Source organism: Phaenicophaeus curvirostris, chromosome 27 (assembly GCF_032191515.1).
Source record: "Phaenicophaeus curvirostris isolate KB17595 chromosome 27, BPBGC_Pcur_1.0, whole genome shotgun sequence".
Classification (NCBI taxonomy): domain Eukaryota; kingdom Metazoa; phylum Chordata; class Aves; order Cuculiformes; family Cuculidae; genus Phaenicophaeus; species Phaenicophaeus curvirostris.
In genome coordinates this window covers 4,811,922-4,834,044 of record NC_091418.1, presented here as the reverse complement: position 1 = coordinate 4,834,044, position 22,123 = coordinate 4,811,922, and the positions used below count along the sequence as shown (strand labels likewise).

General features: G+C 50.5%; 1 protein-coding gene across 2 annotated transcripts; it reads right to left on the bottom strand.

Moving 5' to 3' along the window:
- Positions 1-819: 819 nt before the first annotated feature.
- ARHGAP25 (Rho GTPase activating protein 25) lies at positions 820-21,955 on the bottom strand. Of its 2 annotated transcripts, none has more exons than XM_069877726.1 (11): positions 21,573-21,955; positions 15,455-15,651; positions 13,042-13,129; positions 12,495-12,614; positions 9,725-9,932; positions 7,605-7,737; positions 6,576-6,649; positions 5,915-6,036; positions 4,972-5,171; positions 3,905-4,497; positions 820-3,371 (listed from the first exon to the last, which is right to left on the bottom strand). In XM_069877726.1, exons 1-11 carry the CDS (start codon positions 21,631-21,633, stop codon positions 3,161-3,163), a joined length of 2,007 nt encoding a protein of 668 aa, XP_069733827.1. In that variant the 5' UTR covers positions 21,634-21,955; the 3' UTR covers positions 820-3,160. The 2 variants fall into 2 exon arrangements, with proteins under 2 accessions (XP_069733827.1, XP_069733828.1); XM_069877727.1 differs by having other exon boundaries at positions 3,905-4,482; positions 21,573-21,953.
- Between the last annotated feature and the right edge of the window lie 168 nt (positions 21,956-22,123).

Sequence of the window (22,123 nt, the reverse complement as noted above, 5' to 3'; positions counted from 1 at the left end):
TGCAGGAGCAGATTTTTCTTGTTTCTCCTTCCCCAAAAAGCTTCACAGCAGAAAGAGATCGAGGAAGGAACCATCATGCATCAAGGAGTTTTCAAGGCTCTCATGTTCTGGCATCTCCAATGGGAGACCTGAAGGTTCATTAAATCCCAGTGCAGCGCGGGGCTTTCTATGACTGAGCCCAGAGGATAAACACTCAGGGCTGGAAAGGATGCAAGGTTTCCACAGGTCTGGCATGGACAGATCCATGCTTTTCTGTGTCTGGAAAAAGTTCAGTTTTTAAAATAGGAAAACTCTCTTTATCTTCCAGCACCCAACAGCGATACCAGCTCATAAGCTGCACACGTTACTCTGTGTTGCTGGACGCACTCAGGAATTTCCAGCCCACCTGACCTCTATTGGAAAGTCCATCTTTCAAATCCAACCTCTATAAACACTCTGAATTTTAACAGGCAGATTATCTTCAAAGAAGTTGCTCTGATCTTCACAAACAGTCATGGTTCGATAGAGGTCATCCTGCCTATCTGCAGCGGAAGCGGAGGAATGCACAGTTTATCCCAAAATAACGCGCACTTGCCCTATCGCGGAGACTTCTCAGCCTCAGCCAAGCCTGTTCACGTCATTCCAGTCTCCTACGGGCTGTGAAGGAATTATTTGTTTCTTCACAGTTGATCTTTGCAGAAGGGAACATGTGACATTTCCAGCCCAGATGTTCACGGTGTTTCTCCTAGAATTAATAGAGAAGTTTCTTCCCTAAACGACTCCCAAGCTTAGTAATGAGTTCCTTGTAAAGGTAAAAAATGAAACAAACACTGAATCAGCTCTGTCAAGGTCACCTGCAATCACAGAAAAGAATCGTGAATGGGACCAGTTGCTCTGAAATGATGCAAAATGCATCCCACAAGCAGTTTGGAAACCTCTTGTTGGGAAGATGTGTGTCCCATAGGTGCAAGGTGGGAACCTGCAGCTTGGAAGACCCTCAGAAGGTGAGAAATGTGTTGTTTTGGGATGATGTAGCACATGGACATGAAGGTGATGGGGCAGGTGAGGTTTGGATAGCTCAGCTTTGAAGAAGGCTCAGCCCCAAGGAGGTCACAATGCCCTGGGGGCTCCTCTCTGGAATGTCCTCTGCTGTGGGCTCTGAGCTCTGCGCCAGCAGGTTCAGATCCAACACAAGGGGGTACTGCAATCCGCACCGAGATTTTAAATTATCGCCTCTCAGATTAAAACATTTTAATCAGATTTGGTCACTGCAAGAGCAGAGGACTCTGCCTCGGTCTTCTGGAAGGTGGTGTGATTTGCAGTAGCTCCATGCAGGCTTCCAGAAAACCTTCATTCCCCGGTGTGAAGGTTTGTGGGCAGGACAGTGCGTAGTCCGGGGGATCCTATGGAAAGGAAATCTGCCTGGAGTCAGAGCCTACTTATCAAATGAGCTGCTTATGGGTTGGATTCTTAAACGCAGCTCCACTTTCACAAACCTTTCCTTTACCTCTACTTTACATCCACAGCTGAGCAGAGGTAGATTCAATTCACCAAACTGAACCTAAGCCGGAGACTCACGAATCTGGGCTCAGTCGAAGGGCTAGACAAGTCGTGCCAGCAAGTACTAAATACCCAATACTGATTTTTATTGTCTGATAACATTTTCCCAATCCCATCTCCCCTGTTCGCACACAGTTTCCTCTCTGTCCCTTCTCTCACCAGTTCATTTTTCTTCGCAGGCTCTGCCACACACGTCTGCAGCCTGTTTTGAGCTGAATGCTCAGCTAAGCAAAGCCAAATCCTCAGCAGCCGCAACCCAGTGGTCTTGCATTAACCTCACTTTGTCTGGCACAGAGATGTGTGTTTGGTCCTGGACACCTCACCTGAAACCCCCTGCTTTTCCCTTTTCTGCTCCCATGGAGGCTGCAGGCTGGGCTGGGGCTGCGTGCTGGTTTTGCCCCTTCTTAACATAAAATGAGGAGCGAAAGGTTTTCTTGCAGAGTTCTATTATTTTCTTTCCTCCACCAAAGGCTTCAGCAGCATCCTGGCACTGCTGGAAGGAGAAGGTGCTGGCAGCAGCAGGAACACAAGCAGACAAGTTTACAAATAACCAGCCAGGCACCTCGAGACCTTCAGGTCCCATCAGTCTTTATGTTGATGGCAGCAGGTGACAGGGAGGGATCCAGCAGCATCATTGAGATGCAAACCCAGAATTCCACTGAGGTGACGGAGGAAATCCTGTTCTGTGCTGATGAAATGATGAAAAACAAAAGAGGAGGCAGTAAATAAGTCCAGGTTCTTTGAAAACTTGTCTGTCAGGGAAAACGAAGGACCTAATTTTCTCTACCAGGTAAAGCTGCTGATGGACGCTCTGCACAAAGAGCTCTGTGTATGGATGGGTGAAAGTGCTCTCCAAGCCCCAGCAGCAGCTGTGCTGGATTTATATACACACGGCTGTAAGGAACAGTGATCTGAAATAACTGAAAGGTCACTTAACTAAAGCGGTTTTTGTGATATTGTGATTTTATACCTGGAGCCTCGATATCGCTGAGTTTGGGCACAGCACATCAAATGATGCTGCATGAGCGCTCTTCTCAGCAAACCCGATGGGCTGGGCTATCTGGGCTTCTCTTGCTCTATAAGAGCAGTAATCAACGATCTATGTTAACGTGAACACCTCAGCCGGGTGCTGAGAGCACTTGCTGCTCACTGTCCAGGCATATTGCACGATGGGCTGTGCCACCCCAGACCCTGGGGACCTTCTGTCTCCTCAGATCCAAGAGCTGTGGCATTTTTTTTCCACTCAGAAGTGCTGTCGGAACGTCCAGCATGGAGCCACCTCGCTGGCAGGATGGATGCCTGCTGGTTTATTTTTGTAAAGGCATAAGATGTCCTTAACTGAACTCCTGAGAGCAAGATATTCGATTGAGCAGCAAGAAGTCCTGGCCTGGTCTACAATGAACTTGAGCAGCTGAAAGAGGAGTTGAAGTAAACATCAAAAAAAAAGCTAAAGAATATTTTCAAAATGTCCTGTTTCAGAGCATAAACCAGCCTCTGACTTCTGGGCTCCTTCCTCTAAACCAGCCCACGAGCAGCAGCAGAACACCAGCTCTGATCCTGCTTGGCAGTCCCTGTGGATTCATGCAGCTGCATTTTACATCCCTGCACAGCTGGGTGTCTTCTAGTTGGTTTTGGCATCAGTTTTGCTTATGGATTTAGTTAAGTTTTTTATCTCTTCCTCAAGCATCTTGTTTTTCTTCTCCATATTCTCCCGTGAGCGCTCCGCGTTCATCAGCTTCAGCTCCAGTTCCTCAGCCTTCTTCTTCTCCTGCTCAATGTCCTGATTCAGCCTCACCACTTTGGCCCAGACTTCATAGTTTTCCTTCTGGAGACTGCAAAGAGAAACGGAGCATGAAAAAAACTGTATCAGTAGAGAGCTGGGAAGTCATCCTTCGGCTCTTAAGGAGCCTGTCCTCTGTGTCATTAAGCAATAAAATAAGGTAGAGGTCCTGTCCTCATCTCCTGACCCTCAACAGCCACAAAACACGATGCAATAACTCAGTACATGTAATATAAAATCTGATAACAATACATGAAGCTGTAACAACACTGATGTTTACAACTAATAATGTCAAAATGCTAGTGCTGGACTCTGGACAGTAAATGTTGTAGTGATACCAAGAAGTATAAAAGAGTAATTATTGCAGAAACAGATACAACGATGTAGTAAGAACTATGGACTATTAATTTTGTAGTAATATGACATTAGCAATCGTCTTATGAGAGTACACAGCACATGAGCATTGAGATAGTCTGTTCTAATCCTCTGTTTTACCATTAGCTGTTATTTTTATACACTGTACCATACTGGGGGGGTAATAACATGAGCTGAAGACTTCATACTCTCCAGAAAGCAGCATGTTACCTTTTAATTTGTTCCTCGTAATCCTTTTTCTGTACCTCCATTTCTTTTTCCAGCTTCAGGATCACGTTTTGCAGGAACTCCCTGCTCTCCTGGTCGGGCTTTGGGACCTCGATGGGGCTGCTGGTGGGACTGGTTCTTTCCTTCGGCTGCTGGCTGGGGCTGGGGCAGGGCAGAAATTCCTTCTCAGAGCCGCTGCTCGAAGGGCTGGAGCCGTCTCCTTCCCCACTTTCTGCCTGGGAGGTGGGGACGTCATCATAGGTCGAAGCCCGGTGAAGGTCAAGCAGCTTAAAAAGATCATGAGACAACGTTCTCTTATGTCCATCAAGGCCCACGGAGCGCGTGCTGCTCCCAGGGGAGCTCTTCCAAAAGTCACTGGCAAATATGTCACTTTTGTCCTTGGTGCCTTTCTCCCCTGGAGACGTGGCTGTCAGGAAAGATTTCCTGTTCGGTAAAGTCTGAGTTCTTTTCCTTGACTGCATTTTCCACATTCCCAGTGTATCTTTGGACTCGTTATCTACTCCGGCTGCACTTGAGCTCACGGCTGGTCCGGGGACGCTGCTGGAACTCAGGTCGTCTCTCTGTAAAATAGATCCCTGGCATTATCATTGAATCATCAGGTTGAAAAAGCCCTTTGAGATCATCAACTCCAACCATCCCTGTCCACCACTAAGTCATATTCCTAAGCACTTCATCTACCCACCTTTTAAACACCTCCAGGGATGGGGACTCCACCACCTCCCTGGGTCCCCGTTCCAGTGCCTGAGAATCCTTTCTGTGAAGAAATTTTTCCTAATGTCCAATCTGCTTGTGAACGTAAACTGAAAAGGTTTCATCGATTCCACCTTTTAGTTAAAAAAGATTTAGGAGTTTTCATTTTTCCCAGAACAGTAGATTTTCTACAGGAAAGTGCAAAATGTCTCTACATCAATGTTCCAGGGATGACAGTTACAGCTCTTTCCGCTATAAATAGTGCTCTTAGTGGCTCGCTGACCCGTTAGACCCCATAATAATTAATCACATATTTATTAAATGCATGGTTTATGATTTCTCTGAGGATCCAGCTTTACCATTTGCCTTTGGATCAAGCTCTCTGCCCTGGAGACAGCAGGGTCCTCTGCAGCATCCCAGCCCACGGAGCTGCGTGGGATGGGGGCTTTCTTGTCGTTCTTGTGGGCAGGTGAGGAGGGGGGAACATCTTTGGATGGGGGAAAGAGGTCTGCATGGTCACTTATCATCACAGTCATCACCTTCTGGATCTGCGGCGTGCCTGAAAGAGTATTAGAGATGTATCAGCAGCAAATCCAATGCAACTGGCCCTCTTCAAGACACCCTTGCATTTTCTGGTAGGTCTTCCTGGTGTCCAAAATGGAGCCAAACATAGAAATGCAGGTGAAGACAAGGAGCACGATCATAAAACCAAATAAAGGGAGGGATTTTCATTATATGCCACTCTAGAACAGCAGTCGCAGAGCATGCAGCGACCAAGACAGGAGCCTGCTCAGATGCACCAAGCCACAAATTGTGTTTCTTTAGTTCAACAAGCAAGCTACAAGTACCAGTTATACGAACATGGATATATGGACCATTTGCATGTGTTGTCCATAGAACAGAGCAGTCTTTGGTGGTAAAATAATTCTTCTGTTAGCTCTGCTGCATCTGTCCTTGCCCACGGGATCAGTTTGGCTCAGCTAAGCAGTCATTTCCCCCAGTTTCTTTGTTTCTCTAACAAGAATCTCTCACCTTCCTGCTCTAAGCAAAAGTAAAGTGACTTCATCAACTTCCTGAACTGTTTGAAATCTATGGAGGGAGCACGCAGTGCGACTCCTGGGGGAGTTTTGTCACCATAAACATATTTATAGCCCAACACACGGCTTTACTCTGCCCTGCTGTACTTCTTGTGCCCAGGCACATGTCTGGCTTATATCTACGAGTCTACCCTACTTTTATTTCAAAACTGTGGATGCAACTGAGTATTTCAGCAGATCAGGTGCTCCTGGGACAGTTTCTTACCTCTCATAATGATTGCAGGATCCTCTATCTTGGGTCTGATGAGATTCACCCCAATCACTGTTGCCAGGTTATCCACACTCATCTTGTTGATGCTTGAGTTCAACTGTATTTTGTGTAGAAACCTGACAGAATCCAAAGACAAACACTCCAGGTCAGAGAAGGAAGACTACAAAAAGCCTTACACACCCACCATTATAAAATTCCAGCTGATCCATCCAGTTCTTCCTTTTAACCCCAAGGACAGAAACATATAACCACGAACTGGAGCTGAGTCTTATTGGTACCAGTAGAAAAAGCACCATGGGATGAGTTGCTCATCCAAAAGACAATAAAAAAGGAAGGGAAAAACTCCCTTTAATATTTAATAACCAGAGAAAAATCACTCAGGCTGGGTGAAACCCAACAGATTGGTTGCACAAGGCTTTGTCTAGGAAAACTACACTTGATTTCAACTCGCGGGGATTCATAAGTGAGTTTTAGGGCAGGCATTTATGCTCAGACCTCATCAAGGTGTTTATCCCCATGGCTGAAATTCTCCCTTTACAAAAATCAGGATCTGGTGCCTCAACAGGAGCCAAACGATGGCTTAAGAGGCTCTCTCTAGAGAAGCCGCCTTTGCTCACCAAATCTGAGCTGCTTATACCTTGTGCAGAGGACTGACCTGCAGATATAGCTGAGGAGGTTGTAGTTGTCTCTTGGAAGGAGGGACAGTTGATTCAGGAGTTCCTCATGGCCCTAAGTGCAAGTTAAGAAACAGCTCTATAAAGATTCACAGATGTACACGGACTCGAGCAGCTCTTGGTCGCTTCATTCTGGATGGTCTCGCCTCATGGCATTTGCTTGCTGTGGAAATTAGATTTCCCCAGCAGACCAAGCATGGACACGGAGATGTTTTCATGCAGTTCTTAGCAAGAAGAGGCTGCCACAGCAGCAAGGGAAAGAGCGGGGTCCCCTCCAGCCAGCACGAGCGTGATGAGCACTTCAGAAAGAGCCAATCGTGCCCCATCTCTTTGCATTTCTTGTGTACAAACATTTAGGATATTTTTGACAAGCTACAAGAGACATTTGCCCTTGAAATATAGAGCTGAAGGCTGTCATTCACAGAGCTCGTGCTACCAAGGAGAGTTGCCTTGGGGTTTGAGTAGAGGAGCAGCATCATGGAATCATAGAATCATAGAATAAGCAGGTTGGAAGAGACCCACTGGATCATCGCAGGTTCTTCTACCAAAATATATAGTTAAGAAAAGACAGTTCCCATCTGTTTCTCACTTCTCCCTCTGCCAAATCCTCACTTCCTTCCTCCGTCTCTCCCAGAACCCTCCGCCAGCCCCGCTCCCAGCTCGGGTGATGGAAGGGGCAGGAGGCTGTTTCCTTCCTCTCTTGGTTTTCACACTTGCTGTTTGCTGCAAGGGCTCGACGAACAGAGGTGCTGAGCAGCTCTTAGATCTCCTCCAGAAATTTAAGTTTTAAAATGGATAAACCCGTGCTGTCAAGTCAGGAAACCCCACTGGCTTTGCAAGATTTTATCTTCGAATTTCTCCCTCACCCCTCAAAGACTTCGAATTTTACCTAATTACCCAGCTTTTAATGCACAGCTATGAACGCCCCTGGCATCTCCAGCTCGCAAAGCCCTGGAACAGAAACACAGCTCATTTGAAGGCCAGAAGGAGAGAAAAGAAAGCTTCTCTACCTTTCTCTCATCCACACCCAGCACCTGACCGCACAGCAAGAAATCCTCGTACTGCGTCCAGGGTACAACCGGCTCGGGGAGCTCCCGCAGGTAAAGCTTGAGCAGAGAGGCCACGGTGTGAACATCTGTATCCCTGCAACATGCAAAGAGTTGTTCTCATTATATTCATCCCACTCATCAAACCCTACCCAGCCCTGGGAGCGTGGGATGCTATTTAAGCTCTATGTATCGATGCAGGAGAGAAATAAGGAGGGCAGAGCAAGCTGGGGGAACCCACGGGGAAACCCAAGCTGGGGAATGGCCCCAGCTGGCAGGAAAATTAATATTTGGTGGAGGTTTTTCCCACCGTGGGGCTGGCAGGTCCCTTCCCAGCTTGCGTGTGACTCGTGAGGGTTTGCATGCAAATATTGTTGGGGGTTCACGTGTTTGGCAGGTGATTCCCGCTCCGTGCAGAGCTGGTGAAGCTCGCCTGTGGTTTTTAACATTAACAGCAATTACTGAAGATGTTCTGCCAGGTCAGATGTTTGCAGCTTTGCAAGCTGTATAGTTTACAGTAGGTCAAAAGGACATCGTAAAGACCGTGAGCCTCTAATCTGACCTACCTTGAAGTGGCTTAACTGTTATAAACTTCGAGCAAAAATGCCCCAGGTCATTTATTTTTAGGCTCGGTCCAGGTTTTAAAAATATTATTATTTTTAACATAACCCTAGAGGAATTTTTTTCGGAGCTTTTATTTTTGTAAGGGTTATACATACACACCATTAGGCATCCTCGATGCCTGGGCTGCAATAGCAGCTTTCTAATGGTCCCCACTAAAGGCTGCTGTCCTTGTGCAAACCCAAAGAGGCTTCAAAGGTGGCTCTGAAGGTCAAGGCAGCATCTCGCAGCATTCAGGACACTGGAAAAAGAGGGTTCTGGCCTCTTCTCCCAAGGGACATGCCCTGCTGCAATCACAGTTGGGAAAGGGAAAAACAAGAGTCTTCACCTTCCCATGACCATTTGATAGGAATGGTTGGACTTTTGATAGGAATGGTTGGACTCGATGATCCGGTGGGTCTCTTCCAACCTGGTGATTCTATGATTCTATGACCCGCACACAGGTTACAACAGGAAAGTTCTCGGCAGGACTCTGGCACCCAGAAAGCAGGAAACAGCTGCAAACCCAGCAGCCAGAGCAAGAAATATTCAGCAGTTTGGGTGCTCCTCGCTGTAGTTATGGTGAACAGGGCAGGAATTAACCCCAAAAATCTCATTTTAGGTGCCCTGGAAAGGCAGGACCCATTTTTGCTTTATCCCCATGCAGGTGTCATTGCTTCACCGGGATGGTGGGCGATGCTCTGTGCAACCAGGGCCAAAAGCAAGGGGATAAAGCAAGGGCTTAAACTCTCAGTTGGGGTTGGGAAACCTCTTCAGAGCTAAGGAGGCACCTGGAGCTGTGGCCACAGCCGTTCCACCAGCCCTCAAGGGAGGGCATGATGAGATGCACCAGGGTTTATCGCTTTTCTCTGGTTTCGCTTAGGGCATGGCAGAGGCAGCAGTCGCTGGTGTCCCTCTTCTTCTAAAGCCTCTCTGAGACCTCCAGGCAGGGACATGCACCTCTCTCAGCAGTGGGAGTTGGCCCTTTCCTCTTAGTCCTGCAGAGGAATGGGGGTGGGAGGAGGCAGCTTTGTAGCTCCCTTTCATCTCCTTAGAGTGTCACAGCGAAAAGCAACTGGAGCTAAAAATCACTGCTATGGGTTAGCAGGGATAGAAATCACTTCTGCTGTGTGCATCAGGGTGTTCAGCTGACTTGGGCTCCACTACTTGCTCTCCTTTCTCTAAACATCTACTCTTAGCTGATGCACCATGTTGGCTCTTCCCTTTGGCTCCTTCCCTGGCCGCTCCTGCAAATAATAATTGCTGTGCAAGATCAGGATTTTCCTAAATCCTTTACTGCCATGAATCTTCTCTCTTCTCTGATTCTGCTTTTGCCTCCATTCGCGGTTTCTGCTGAAACCTCTCCCTTTGTCAGGCACTTCTGGAGGGTCTAAGTTTCCTGCTGGGCTCTCCAGGGCTGCTTTTTCCCAGATTTTGGGGTGTATGAGACCTAGTTGAGTAGGAGAGGGGGAATCCAGCATTACCGGTCAAATGATGGTCTTTCCCCAGCATCAAAAGCATCCCTGAGCTGCTTCACCAGGTTGTCCTGGCCGGGGAGGCGGAAGATGCCCTCCTCGCTCACGCCGTGCTCCTGGATGAACTCAGCACATTTCTGCACCAGGATGGGGACCTGGTGCTGCCCGAATTTCTGCTCATAGGCCATGGTCTCCACCAAACGCTGGCCAAACACCACTAGGGAAAGGAGAGAGAGGTTAGAGGAGCCCAAAAGCTCTGCTAAAGACCCACGACCTGCCAACGTGCATCATGCCACAGCAGGACCTGCTTTCCTGAGAGCACAGGAGCTACAAAACGCCTGCAAATCACAGGAAAGCAGGACTGCTTCCAAAGAATTAACACCAAAATGAAACCTTGGTCCTTCTCCAAATAATTAACAGTTCTTAAAATGATTAAAACCAAGCAGCGAGCCTCGGGTTTTTGCACCTGCCTTGGAGCAAGAGAGAAGTAGGACAGTAAAAAGGCTGATGTGAAGGCACAGGGGCAGAAGGCAAGCTCGTTACAGACCTGAAGGAGCACAGCAGAGCACCAAGAAATAAGCCTTGCAGAGATTTGGGGCTGGAAGCCTTTCTGGTTTAGTTGCTTTTCTTCTTCCTCCCCTCTTCTGTCACCCTCCGGTGCAAAGGAGAGCAGCACTTTGCAGTAGATGGTACCTTTCCTTTCAAGAAATGGCATTTTCCTCTTGATCTGGCAGCAGCAGAAGAGCTCGAAGGTGGGAAGGCAGCAGCAGGCTGCAACCCAGCTCTTCCACCCTGGAGCCCGGGGCATGGCAAAAGCAGACAAACCCCAACTCAACCTGGCTCTGGGATATTAATGGAAAAGACTCTTAGGGTTCTCTACCATATTTTTTGACCTGGTGATGCCTGTGATGTGTTCACCTTGTGCTCTGAAGGCTGAAACAATTCATGTGTGTCTTGCAGACCAAGAAAATGCAAGGCAACTTTCTCATCTGGGACCAGGAGGCTTGTCAGCACCTGCCCAACCATGGAAGTTTTGCTTTATGACTTGCTTACACTTTTAAATAATGAACATAAACCCGTCACAGGGACCAGTAAAGGCAAACAGCACCCATGTGCTGTTCCTGCGCCCTCACCACAAGAAGGATGTTGAGGCTCGGGAGCGAGTCCAGAGAAGAGCAACGAAGCTGGGGAAGGGGCTGGAGAACAAGGATTGCGAGGAGCGTCTGAGAGAGCTGGGGGTGTTTAGGCTGGAGAAGAGGAGGCTGAGGGGAGACCTCATTGCTCTCTGCAACTCCCTGAAAGGAGGTTGTGGAGAGGAGGGTGCTGGGCTCTTCTCCCAAGGGACAGGGGACAGGACGAGAGGGAATGGCCTCAAGCTCCACCAGAGGAGGTTCAGGCTGGACATCAGGAAAAAGTATTTCACAGAAAGCATCATTGGTCCCTGTCCGAGGCTGCCCAGGGAGGGGGTTGAGTCCCCTTCCCTGGAGGGGTTTAAGGGACGGGTGGACAAGGTGCTGAGGGACATGGGTTAGTGATTGATGGGAATGGCTGGACTCAATGATCCGATGGGTCTTTTCCAACCTGGTGATTCTATGATTCTATTAGAGCCAGGTGGGGCAATACCCTGAAAACTTCTGGCTCCTGCAATCCTAATTTCAGGTGAGTAACGCTGCCTCCAGCAGGGCACAGCATAGAACCATTCAGTTAGAAAAGTCCTTTGAGATCAAGACCTGCCCACTACTAAACCTTATCAAGGAGTTGGTCAGTAGAACCCCCTGGGAAACGGTTCTGAGGCACAAGGGAGCAGAACAGAGCTGGGAAGGATGTTTTCCACAGAGCACAAGAGCACTCAGTCCCCAGACGTAGGAAATGGAGCAGGGAAGGGAAGAGACCAGTGTGGCTGAGTTAAGACCTGCTGGTCAAACTGAAGAGCAAGAGGGAATTGCCAAGCATGGAGAGGTGTCCTGGGAAGAAGATAGAGACACTGCCCAGTTGTGTAGTGATCGGGTCAGGAAGGCCAAGTGCAGCTGGAGCTGAACTTGGCAAGGGAAGTGAAGTATAACAAGAGGAGCTTCTATAGTTCTGTCAGCCAGAAAAGGAAAGTTAAAGAAAGTGTAACCCTACTGATGGATGAAACTGGTGACCTCATAAAAAGAAATGAGAAGGCAGACGTATTCAATAACATGGCAGGGGGTGGAACTGGATGATCTTTAAGGTCCCTTCCAATCCAAACCATTCTGTGATTCTACGGTCTGATTTATAGGAGTTCATCTTTCCAGAAAGTCCAGGAAGGACGACCTGGTGGGTCTCTTCCAACCTGGTGGTTCTATGATTCTATGACTGCATGGCCAAGGCGGAGTCTGCGGAGAAAACAGGGACAGAAGGGCTGGGCTGAGCAAGAAAAGGTGGAAGAAAAGCAAGGCAAGGAAATGAGCAGGTGAAAGGCACACTTCATGTCCCTGAATATGAGTTGTTTTCATTTTCTGGGGTGAATAATTCAATGAAGAAGTTCACCCAAGATGCCGAAACCAACCCAGAAATCTTAATTCACGCCTGGCTACTATTTCCTCAACACTGCCCGTGTTTGCAGTGGATCCAGCACCACAGGGTCTGCTCTAGGAGCAGCTTCGGGAGGCATTAGAAACTTCAGTCATATTATAACTTTGGTTTCCATTTCAAGGACTTACAAGTCCAGCTTTGAAATCCTTGCCCAAAAGTACCACAGAGCATGGGATGGCAGGGAGTCGCCTCCCCCCGAGCTCTCCCTGCTCCCCTTTACCTCCTGATGCTGAACCCAGCACCCGCCGGATGGATTTAACCCATTCCTCCATCTCAGCCTGGGAATTAGCCATGAGCACGCAGGTGTCCTGCCCTGCCCGGTTCTGTTCTCCAGAGACCCCTGCAAAAAAAAACATTTAGACATCATTTATGGAGAGGATCAGAGGAGAAAAGATCCATTCTTGTTTTCTTCGCTGAATGCTTTTGGCTTTTCATTTCCCCATTGATGTCTATTTGGCTGTGAAACAAATCAGTGCTCTTAAGTTTCACCCTTGCAGAAGATCTGCAAGAAAGGAACAGAAACCGCTTAATGTTGCAGCTTGATGAGACTTCTCAGCATGGGACACAGACACCAACACCGGGCCCTCCTCCAGCCCCGACAGGGGAATATTGAAAGCAAGACACGAGCTTTCATGTGCGACGCAGCGCTGTGAGGACCTTGAAAAGCAGTGGGGGCAGAAGAAATTCACAAAATTACATGCTGAAATCGTTTTGGGTGAAGAGTCCCACCCAAAAGTGTCCAAAAAAGAGCCAGGAAGCATCCTCACCCGGGATGATTTCGAAGATAAATTTCCCTCCTTCCTCTGGATTGCTGGCCACCTCCTTGATGGTGCTTCCCTGGAGAGACACGCAGCCCTAGGACAAAGCAGAGCAGGAGCTGAAACACTCGTGTCCCTTCTCGGCGAGGCTGATGCTACCACATGTCAGCACTGAGGATCCAAGTCCTTCTTTCAAGCAGATTGCAGGATCTGGTGACCTCTTTTATATATAATAAAAATGACTTTTCAAACAATAAAGGACGCTTCTTCACTGCCAGTTTCTCTGATGAAGTGATTCTCAGAAAAAGAAATCTGGTTAGTTTGCTCTTTCCTTTTCTCCCTCCCTTCTCAGGCTTTTTTAACATCTGTTGGGAGTGGAAGAAGAAAGTACAAAGGAGAAGGGACTTGGCAGAGCACCGGAGCATCCTGTTTCTGCTGCTCCAGAGCAGGAAAACTGTTCCTTTAACACAGCATCACTTAAACCAAAGACCAAACCCAACGTTTGCAGGAGAGAAATAGAGAAAAAAAAGAAAAAGGGAGGAAAAATAAAGAAGCAAAACGGAAAACAGTCATTTCTTTTGGACCTTGCTTTCCTTGACTATCATGGCAAACACAAGCAGCTTGGTCCCAGCCAGAGGGGTGGGGAGCAGATGACATGAGTGGGGCCGAGCAGGCGTGAGTCAGCCCTGGTGCAGGAAATGAGGCTGTGCCACAGAAATGAAGTTTCTGAGCGATTTCAGCCTCCTGAAAGGCTCCTGCGAGCAGTGGGGACCATCAGTGCTCCAAAAGCCTGGATTGCAGCTGTATCGATCAGAATTGATGGGATCCAAGAGGTCTGAAAAGACCTGGATCAGGGTCACGAACAGCAATCAGCTCGTTACAGCACGTTCTGTTTCTACGTCCCATTCACAACCAGATAAACTGCTCCTCCCGGTCAGCCCTGAAATGGGACAAAAACATTAGGAAAAAATTTGTCACAGAAAGGGTGATTGGTCCCTGGCAGAGGCTGCCCAGGGAGGGGGTTGAGTCCCCTTCCCTGGAGGGGTTTAAGGGACGGGTGGACGAGGTGCTGAGGGACGTGGGTTAGTGATTGATGGGAATGGTTGGACTCGATGATCCGGTGGGTCTCTTCCAACCTGGTGATTCTCTGATTCTATGATTCTGCGATAAAAACCAAGAACAGGACCTCAATCCCTCTGGGCTCAGCCCTGTGCTCTCACCTCGAGGATTTACTGCTCATCTTCCCCTTATAAGTGTGTTTCTATCCTATGGTTAGTTTGCTACCAGTAGCAATTTGTACTGGGAATGGTTTTCGTGGCAACGGGAAGGACCTTTCCCTGAAATTCCTGAAAACAAGGAAAAGACGGTGGATATTCAAAAAGTAAGATAGCCATATAAATGGGGAAAACAACCTGCTTTCTTCCTGGAAAACGTATTACAAATCAGCCCCTGCAGGATGGTTTATAGGGGTGGGACAGAGAGCTGGTTACAGCCCAGGCAGGAGATGGGACGATGCTGCCAGAGGGCTGCGGTCGTCGTGCAGGCATTTAAATCACACCGAGCGAGTGCTCTTGTTCTGTGTAAAAGGTTGGGTTTGCCTTTGCTCTCCTGGAGATCTCAAAAAGCATCTAAAACGACACGCTGCTGGAACGCACACTGGAGCGTTCAGTACATTTCAAGCCTCTCCGCTTAGGGGCAAGGGCAGCAGGGCAGATTTTCTGTGGCTACACAGAGCAGACTGTGGCAGCAGCCAAATAACACGAAGTGCATCGGCATCGCTGAGCCTGCTGCAAAGGATGGGGTAGAGCTGGGCTGGGATGCAAACCTGGAGGCTGGAAACACAGAGATTCCTTTTCCTTATCCTGCCAGCTGCCTTTTCCCACGGCAAGGGTTCCTAAGGCAGCAGCTCGCTTCGCTGCCGTCTCTCCAGCCCCGAGGTCAGTGCTGGGCAGATCCTCCCACCCAGGCTGCGCTGAAAGTCCCGCTTGGTTTCCCCTAAAAGCATCCTGTAAGATGCCTCTTCAACAAGCGCGTGGCTGAAACCCTCCCTCAAAGCTCATCTTGTGCACCCATTTCTCTATCTGCCATCACAAAAATTGCTGCTGTACCGAGCTCTTTTTCTCCTCGGGCTCTTACTGCTGTCTTGGAGAATGACAGCAACTCTCTAGCTGGTAACTCTTTTTTTTCCCAGCACCTTGTGGCTTCGGCACAGAGGGACCAAGCCCCCAGCAGGACTTGCAGGTATTTGAAGAGTTTAAGTGCCTAGATGATTCCGATCAGGATATCTCATCCCTGTCACTGTCCACAGGCAGAAAACCTTTCTATTGCCCTAATGCAGACCCATCCTAAATCATTTCTCTACAAGCAAAGCTGCAAGAATGAGGAGATTGAGGACCAGCAAAGCCAACTGGCCTCATCCTACCTGCGGTTTGACATCGTCCTCATCCTTGTAGTAGTAAAGCTGCTGGCCCTTCAGCACGAAGTAGCGCTGCTGCCAGTTCTTGACGATGGAGCGCTGCTTTTTCAACCAGCCGATCTTCAGCGGCCGCTCCAGCGGGTTGGGGGAGGCTGGCTGGGCACCCGCTGCCTGCTCACCGCTCATCACGCTCTTGGAGCGAGCTGCCAAGGAAAGAGAGGGGTGGGATGGCAGGAAACACGGGGACAAGCCACCAGCAGCCCCGCACCAGCCGTCCCCGGGTCCGACGGGAGCTCCCAAGAGTGAGGGCGGCTGCTCTCTGCCCCTCTGCCTCAGCTGAGCGAGCTGGCTAGAGTTTTAAAGGAAGTGGCTGCAGTATCTGTCAGTGTGTGCTTCCTTTTTCCTGCGTGGGAGTAATTGTCTAGCAAGTGAGAAGCAAATCATTAGTTTGGGGATTTTTTTTTTAAATAGGAGTGTGTGGCTTTTATACCCACCCCGAACAGGCTGCATCGGCGATAGCAGAATGACCCACCCTGGCTTGAAGAAAACTCTTTGGACGTTGCAGGTTTTGCCCTGGAAGAGCGTTGCCTGGTGGTTCCGATGGGGCAGCTCTAATACAATGGGACTGGAAAGTCTACAGGGAGGAGAAAACGATCCCGGGGTGGCAAAGCAACATCCCTTGGATCCTCTTGGACCACATAGAGGAGCCCACCGACTGGCAGCAAGGATCTGCGGCATCTCCATATGCTTCGGTGATAGTAAATGCCTCGTTTCCAGGAGGGATTTTTGCCTCTGGACTGGGCGCTGCAGCACTCCAGATGGGTAGAGTTAGCACTTACGGTTGCAGGGCAAAAATAATGCTATGATTGGAGGGGAATCCAGCCTCACTGGCCTCTGCGCACAGTGATGTCCCAAGGTCACACCTCTCCCCTGCTAAAACAGAGCTGGTGGCACTGGGGCTGAGACTGGACTCTGAGGAAGCAGTTGTGCAACGCCACGAGGAGGGGGAAGCTGCAGCCGACCCAGATCTCTGCCCCAAGACACCCGCTTTTCCCCCGAGCCGGTCAGCAGAGCAGAGAGCGTCACAAGCTGCGTTAGATCTGAGCGTCGATGCATCCCGGTGTGGAGCTGAGGGCGAAGGACAAGCTTAGAAAAAAAGGAGAAAATTAAAAATCGCTTCCTGCTGCCTTGCGACACCTGGGACTGGGAGCATCTCACGCACTGGGAGCTCCCACGGCACTGACACCCGCTGGGAGCACGAGCCCACAAATCACTTTGTGCTCAGTGCCCAGCAGGTGGTGGTTGCTCCAGAGGACACGGGTGCTGCAGCACCAGAGCATCCAGCATCATCCCTGGCTGCAAGAAACACAGGCATTTAGCCTCTTTCCTTCGTAGCCAGGCTCGGGTCGGGCACACTGAGCCCCCCTCCCCACTACAGACCTGCCACAGGATTGCAAAGCATCGCCTAGAATATAAAAACGGATCAGGAATCCAAACATCAGCATTCAAAGTGCAGGGAGGTTGCTGCTCGGACCAGAGAGTGTGCTGAAGTGTGCTCGATGATCCAATGGGTCTTTTCCAACCTGGTGATTCTATGATTGTATGAGGTGGGATGCCCCTCCAGAGGAGGTGGTTGTAAGCAAGGACCTTCGGAAGGGATTTGCCAGCCAGCTCCCCTGAAGAACACTGGTACCGAGGATTCACCTTGTGCAAAACCCAAATGGTGTTTCCAAATCACACCTCAGGCTCTAGGCAGCTTCTTTGCCTTTGCCGAAACATCTGCCTTTCTCAAATTTCATCAACATTAGTATGATTCATAGAAACATAGAATCCCCAGGTTGGAAGAGACCCACTGGATCGAGTCCAACCATTCCCATCAATCACTAACCCATGTCCCTCAGCACCTCGTCCACCCGTCCCTTAAACCCCTCCAGGGAAGGTGACTCAACCCCCTCCCTGGGCAGCCTCTGACAGGGACCAAGGACCCTTTCCCTGAAAAATTCTTTCCTAATGTCCAGCCTGACCCTCCCCTGGTGGAGCTTGAGGCCATTCCCTCTCGTCCTGTCCCTTGGGAGAAGAGCCCAGCTCCCTCCTCTCCACAACCTCCTCTCAGGGAATTGCAGAGAGCAATGAGGTCTCCCCTCAGCCTCCTCTTCTCCAGGCTAAACACCCCCAGCTCTCTCAGACGCTCCTCGCAATCCTTGTTCTCCAGCCCCCTCACCAGCTTCGTTGCTCTTCTCTGGACTCGCTCCAGAACCTCAACATCCTTCTTGTGCTGAGGGGCCAGAACTGACCCCAGGATTCGAGGAGCGGTCTCCCCAGGGCCGAGTCCAGAGGGAGAAGAACCTCCCTGGCCCTGCTGGCCACGCCGTGTCTGATCCAAGCCAAGATGCCCTTGGCCTTCTTGGCCCCCTGGGCCCCTGCTGGCTCCTGTTCATTCTTGACCAACTGCTCACAAGCAGCACTGCTCATCTCTGTAAATCATGCTCCGCTCTGCAGAAAGCAGCACAGCCACGAGCCAGCGCTCCGATGCCTTCCCGAGTTTTGCTGTGTGTCCTCCGATCACAGGACCTCATCTCCCCCTCGGTGAAGCAGCAATGCTGGTATTCGCTCGGTTTAATTGGCGATAACATTTGCAGAGAGCTCTCCACGCCAGGCACCGATGACCACAGGGGCGCAATCCAAAGTGAAGCTGTTGCAATGCAGCTCACGGGGTGGAAATCAGGGATGAGTCTCCATCCACCAACTCCGTGTTCAGCCTTCCCCAAAGAGCTCAGCTCAGCCAATATTCCAGCGGCACAAGACTTGAAAGGAGAAGTCCTGCCTTTTATGATCTTAATCTCCCTCTAAGCCCATCAGGGCTGTGCACCATGGAAAGGAAGCGACCCAGCGGGCACTGCTACCCAGGGGTTCCTTCTGCTCTCAGCCTTCAGCTTAAATCACCTGCTCCTTGCTGGAAATGAGGTTGATTCTCTCCCTCTTTGCAGCTTTCCCCAGGTGCACAAGGAATGTGCATTCACAGGGTGCACTTGGCTCCCTTTTCTTCAGCATCAGCTGTTCTGAAATGCCAGATTCAAGGTGCAGCCGGAGGCTCGCTGTGCTTCGCCACGTTTGTGCACAGAAGTTTGCAGCAGTGTGACCACGCAGATACATTTTCTGTCAGCACGAGGCAGCTCTCCCTGCACCGTGGGCTCATTTGAGGCTGAAACAGCAGCTGGCAGGATTCTTCTTGCACCTACAAATTGAGCGCTCCCCACCCACCGTCCCCACTGCAGGGCTCGTGCGGAGGTGTGGGGAGGGAGTGGCTGTGGGGAGCTTGGCTTTGCTGACCGCAAGGCTATTTTTGCCCAGTGGAAAGTTCTCTGCATTCACAAAACCAAAACGATCAGGGCTGTGGCTCCCTCCCTTTACTGCTTTTCCAAGTTTCTACCTGCTGTGGTCAGTGCGGCACCTGGCACACGTGCAATAGCCACTGCAGACCTTACTCAGGGTAAAGCTTTTTACTTCATTCCCACTAGGGTGGTCCAGCACTTGCAATCACAGAATCATGGAATGGTTTGGGTTGGAAGGGACCTCAAAGCCCATCCATGAGCAGGGACGCCTCGCGCTGGATCAGGGGCTCCAAGCCCCATCCAACCTGGCCTTGAACCCTCCAGGGATGGGGCAGCCGTGAATCCTCTGGGTAACCTTGGCCAGGGCCTCCCCAACCTCACAGCGAAACATTTCTTCCTAAGATCTCACCTCAATCTCCCCTCTTTCAGCTCAAAGCCATTCCCCCCTTGTCTTGTCCCTGCTCTCCCTGATCAAGAGCCCCTTCCCAGCTCTCCTGGAGCCCCTCTCCATTCTGGAAGGCTCCTTCACCAACACATCCCCGCTGCACTCAGCTCTGCTCCTCCTTGCAACACTCACAGGGCAGGGAAGAGCCACAAAGAGCAAACGTGCTGCCCCCAAAGCATTTCCTGAGGTAACCACCTCTGAAGCTGAATATTTCCTCCAAAACACCCTCGCTCTTCCCCCTGCCCGGGGTCCAGCAGGTCGCCTGCTCTCTGAAAAGACTCGCCCTGCCAAGGTGTGAGAATTGGCACTGGGCGCCGCTGTGGTGTCCAAATCAACACTGGCTCCTGCTCCCAATCCTTGTCTTGAGCAAGAGCCCTCCCTGCCGTTCCCTTTCCTCCTGCCACAACAGGTTTCGAAATGAAAACAGCAAACACCATTTTCTCCTTCATTGCAACAAGCAGCCGTGCATTTTTCTCAGCATGAGGAAGCACAGAGGAGCCAACGTGCCATCCCGCGGCTCACAAAGCTCCTTGTGCCACAGCCGTGGCTAGGGAGGAGGAGGAAAAGTGTCCCACAGCCAGGAGGATCCAGAGAGGGGGGGGTGGTGAGCGACCTGCAATTATTTTCCAGAAGCAAAGCGCATCCCTGCCGCAGCCAGAAACCCCAGAGCACAAGCAAAGTGGGTTCACCGAGCTGTGCCCCAACGCATGAGTCCCTGCACAAACAAACACACACCTCTCATCTCACGGCTGCAAAAACCATCCAGAAAAATGCTTGGAAAAAGCATTTCCTGGTAACAACCCAGGTTCCAGCCTGTGTCCCATCTCCATCGTCTCTGCGTCCCAGCAGCCAGTTCCCTTGATCTTTCTTTTCTTGATTTTACTTGCTGCGCCACAGCCTCTGTGTACTTTATCCTAAAAACAAGCAATGCAGAACTCCAGGATGCCTCTACGTTAACCAGAAATTTAACCTCAGTCAAAATTAGAGCCCCTCAGTATTTTTATGCAGCTGAAAGATTAATTTTTGAGTTATTCATTAGAGACTTCTGAACCTTCTCCACTGCTGCCCTGCAAGCTGATGAGAAAAGAGGATGGTGCTGCCTCTTCTGTCCATCTGCAAACTCCTGGATGAGCTGGGGTCTCCTCCTGCACATCACGGTGCGTCGCCGAGCTCAGCCACAGCCGCCAGGGAGCTGCAGGGCTTGGTGCAGGGCCTTGTGTGAAGCAAATGGTTTGGCCACCCTGACAAAAGCACCTTCAGATCCAAGTCGAAATTGCCTTTGCAAGAAAATCCTGGCAGGAGAACCTTGCAAGCTGTCAGAAGGTGCAGGGAGCAGGAGCTCAGCACCACAGAGACCAGCTTGGCCTAAACTCTTTGCTACAAGGAAAAATTAAGTTGTCGATGTGCGCCTCGACCACATCTTGGCACCAGGACCACGAGGGCCTTTGTCTCTGTGGGTGCACAAGGTTGGGCTTGAGCATCCCTTCCTCGACCACAGCATCCTCATCCCCAAAGCCCCTTGCTGTCTGCTTGACCCAAAGGCTCTCCTGGGATATTTTGGCCATGGATCCCACCACAGGGATCCCTCAATCCTTCCCCAAGGCGTTCTCCAGTGGTTTCCATGATCATAGAATCATAGAATAACCAGGTTGGAAGAGACCCACCGGATCATCGAGTCCAACCATTCCTATCAAACACTAAACCATGCCCCTTAGCACCTTGTCCACCCGGCCCTTAAACCCCTCCAGGGAAGGTGAATCAACCCCCTCCCTGGGCATGATGATGAATAGCGCGGCAGAAAAGAGCCGTGCAAAGCCTGGGCAGAGGATCCGTAAGGAAATCACACGGTGAAGCCGTCCCACAGCCCAGAGCCTGGCAGGGGCATCAAAGGGCTCTTCACCACCGGGGAGAGGAAACCAGTGACGTAAGGCCGGGCAAAGAAACCTGAGCAAGAGTGAGATTGCTTCCTCTGCTCCGTCTGCAGCTTGGCCTGCTCTTCACCTCCTGCAAGGCTTCACCAGCAGGATGAGTCTGTGAGGTTGAAATCCCTCCCACACCTGGATTTTGGGTGGGCAGCAGCCCCCACCACCAGGACCCCATTCCCCACCCTCCTGAGCTCCAGCCCCAGAGCCCCAGCCCTGGCCGTGCTCCCATCACAGCGCGTGGGGACAACTTCACAAATCCCTTCCTGCAAACCATTTGCAAACCATCTACCAGCTCAAAAGCTGGGGACAGGTCCCCACTGGGGCCAGAAGCTGAAATCGCAGCTGGGCTTGGCCACCAGCACCCGGCTCGCGCCCGAGGGGTGAAGCAGGAACAGAAGGGCAGAAAGAAACCATCACAGTACCTATTTTTGCAGCATCCATTTTCAAGTTGAAATCCCAGTTCCGTGGCAGCTTGAGGGACATTTTGGAATCAGGAGGGGTTTTTTTTTTTTCAAGGGATGCTTGCTTAGGAGGCAGGTTGAACCGATGTTCTAACAGTCCCGTGGGGATCCTGCGCCCGGGGTGCGATCCCCACCAAGAGCAGCGGCTCGGCAAGGGTTGGGTTGCCAACGTACTTCCTCCTCTGTCGTCTGAGAGCGGCTCTGAACAACCCCATAAAAGTACTTTCCTGCCCTGCTTTCCCGCAAAGCCCTCGTCTTGCTTCCCTGACACCGCCGAGGTGGTGCCACCTTTTTTTGCTCCCCTTTTTGCTCCCCCTTTGGCTGATGCGGAGACGCAGCCTGCACCGCAACGAGCCTTCCCCAGGGCTGCTCCCCACACGCTGGTCGGTGCATTTGAGGAAGTGGGTGTCCTTCTCGGTGCCGTTGGTGCACTAGAAAAGCGCTCGCTGCAGGACACGGCCCAGCGTGGGGTTTTGGGAAATGCTCAGCAGCAAAGCAGAGCAGGATGGCAT

Bases quoted from the DNA above. Each gene is read 5' to 3' on its own strand.
- ARHGAP25 (XM_069877726.1), bottom strand. From the start codon at position 21,633: ATGTCCCTCAAGCTGCCACGGAACTGGGATTTCAACTTGAAAATGGAT. The intron at 6,037-6,575 runs GTCAGTCCTCTG...GGATTCTGTCAG, and splicing joins CTCCTCAGCTATATCTGCAG to GTTTCTACACAAAATACAGT. The intron at 5,172-5,914 runs GTAAGAAACTGT...ATACTCTTTCAG, and splicing joins TCCTGCAATCATTATGAGAG to GCACGCCGCAGATCCAGAAG.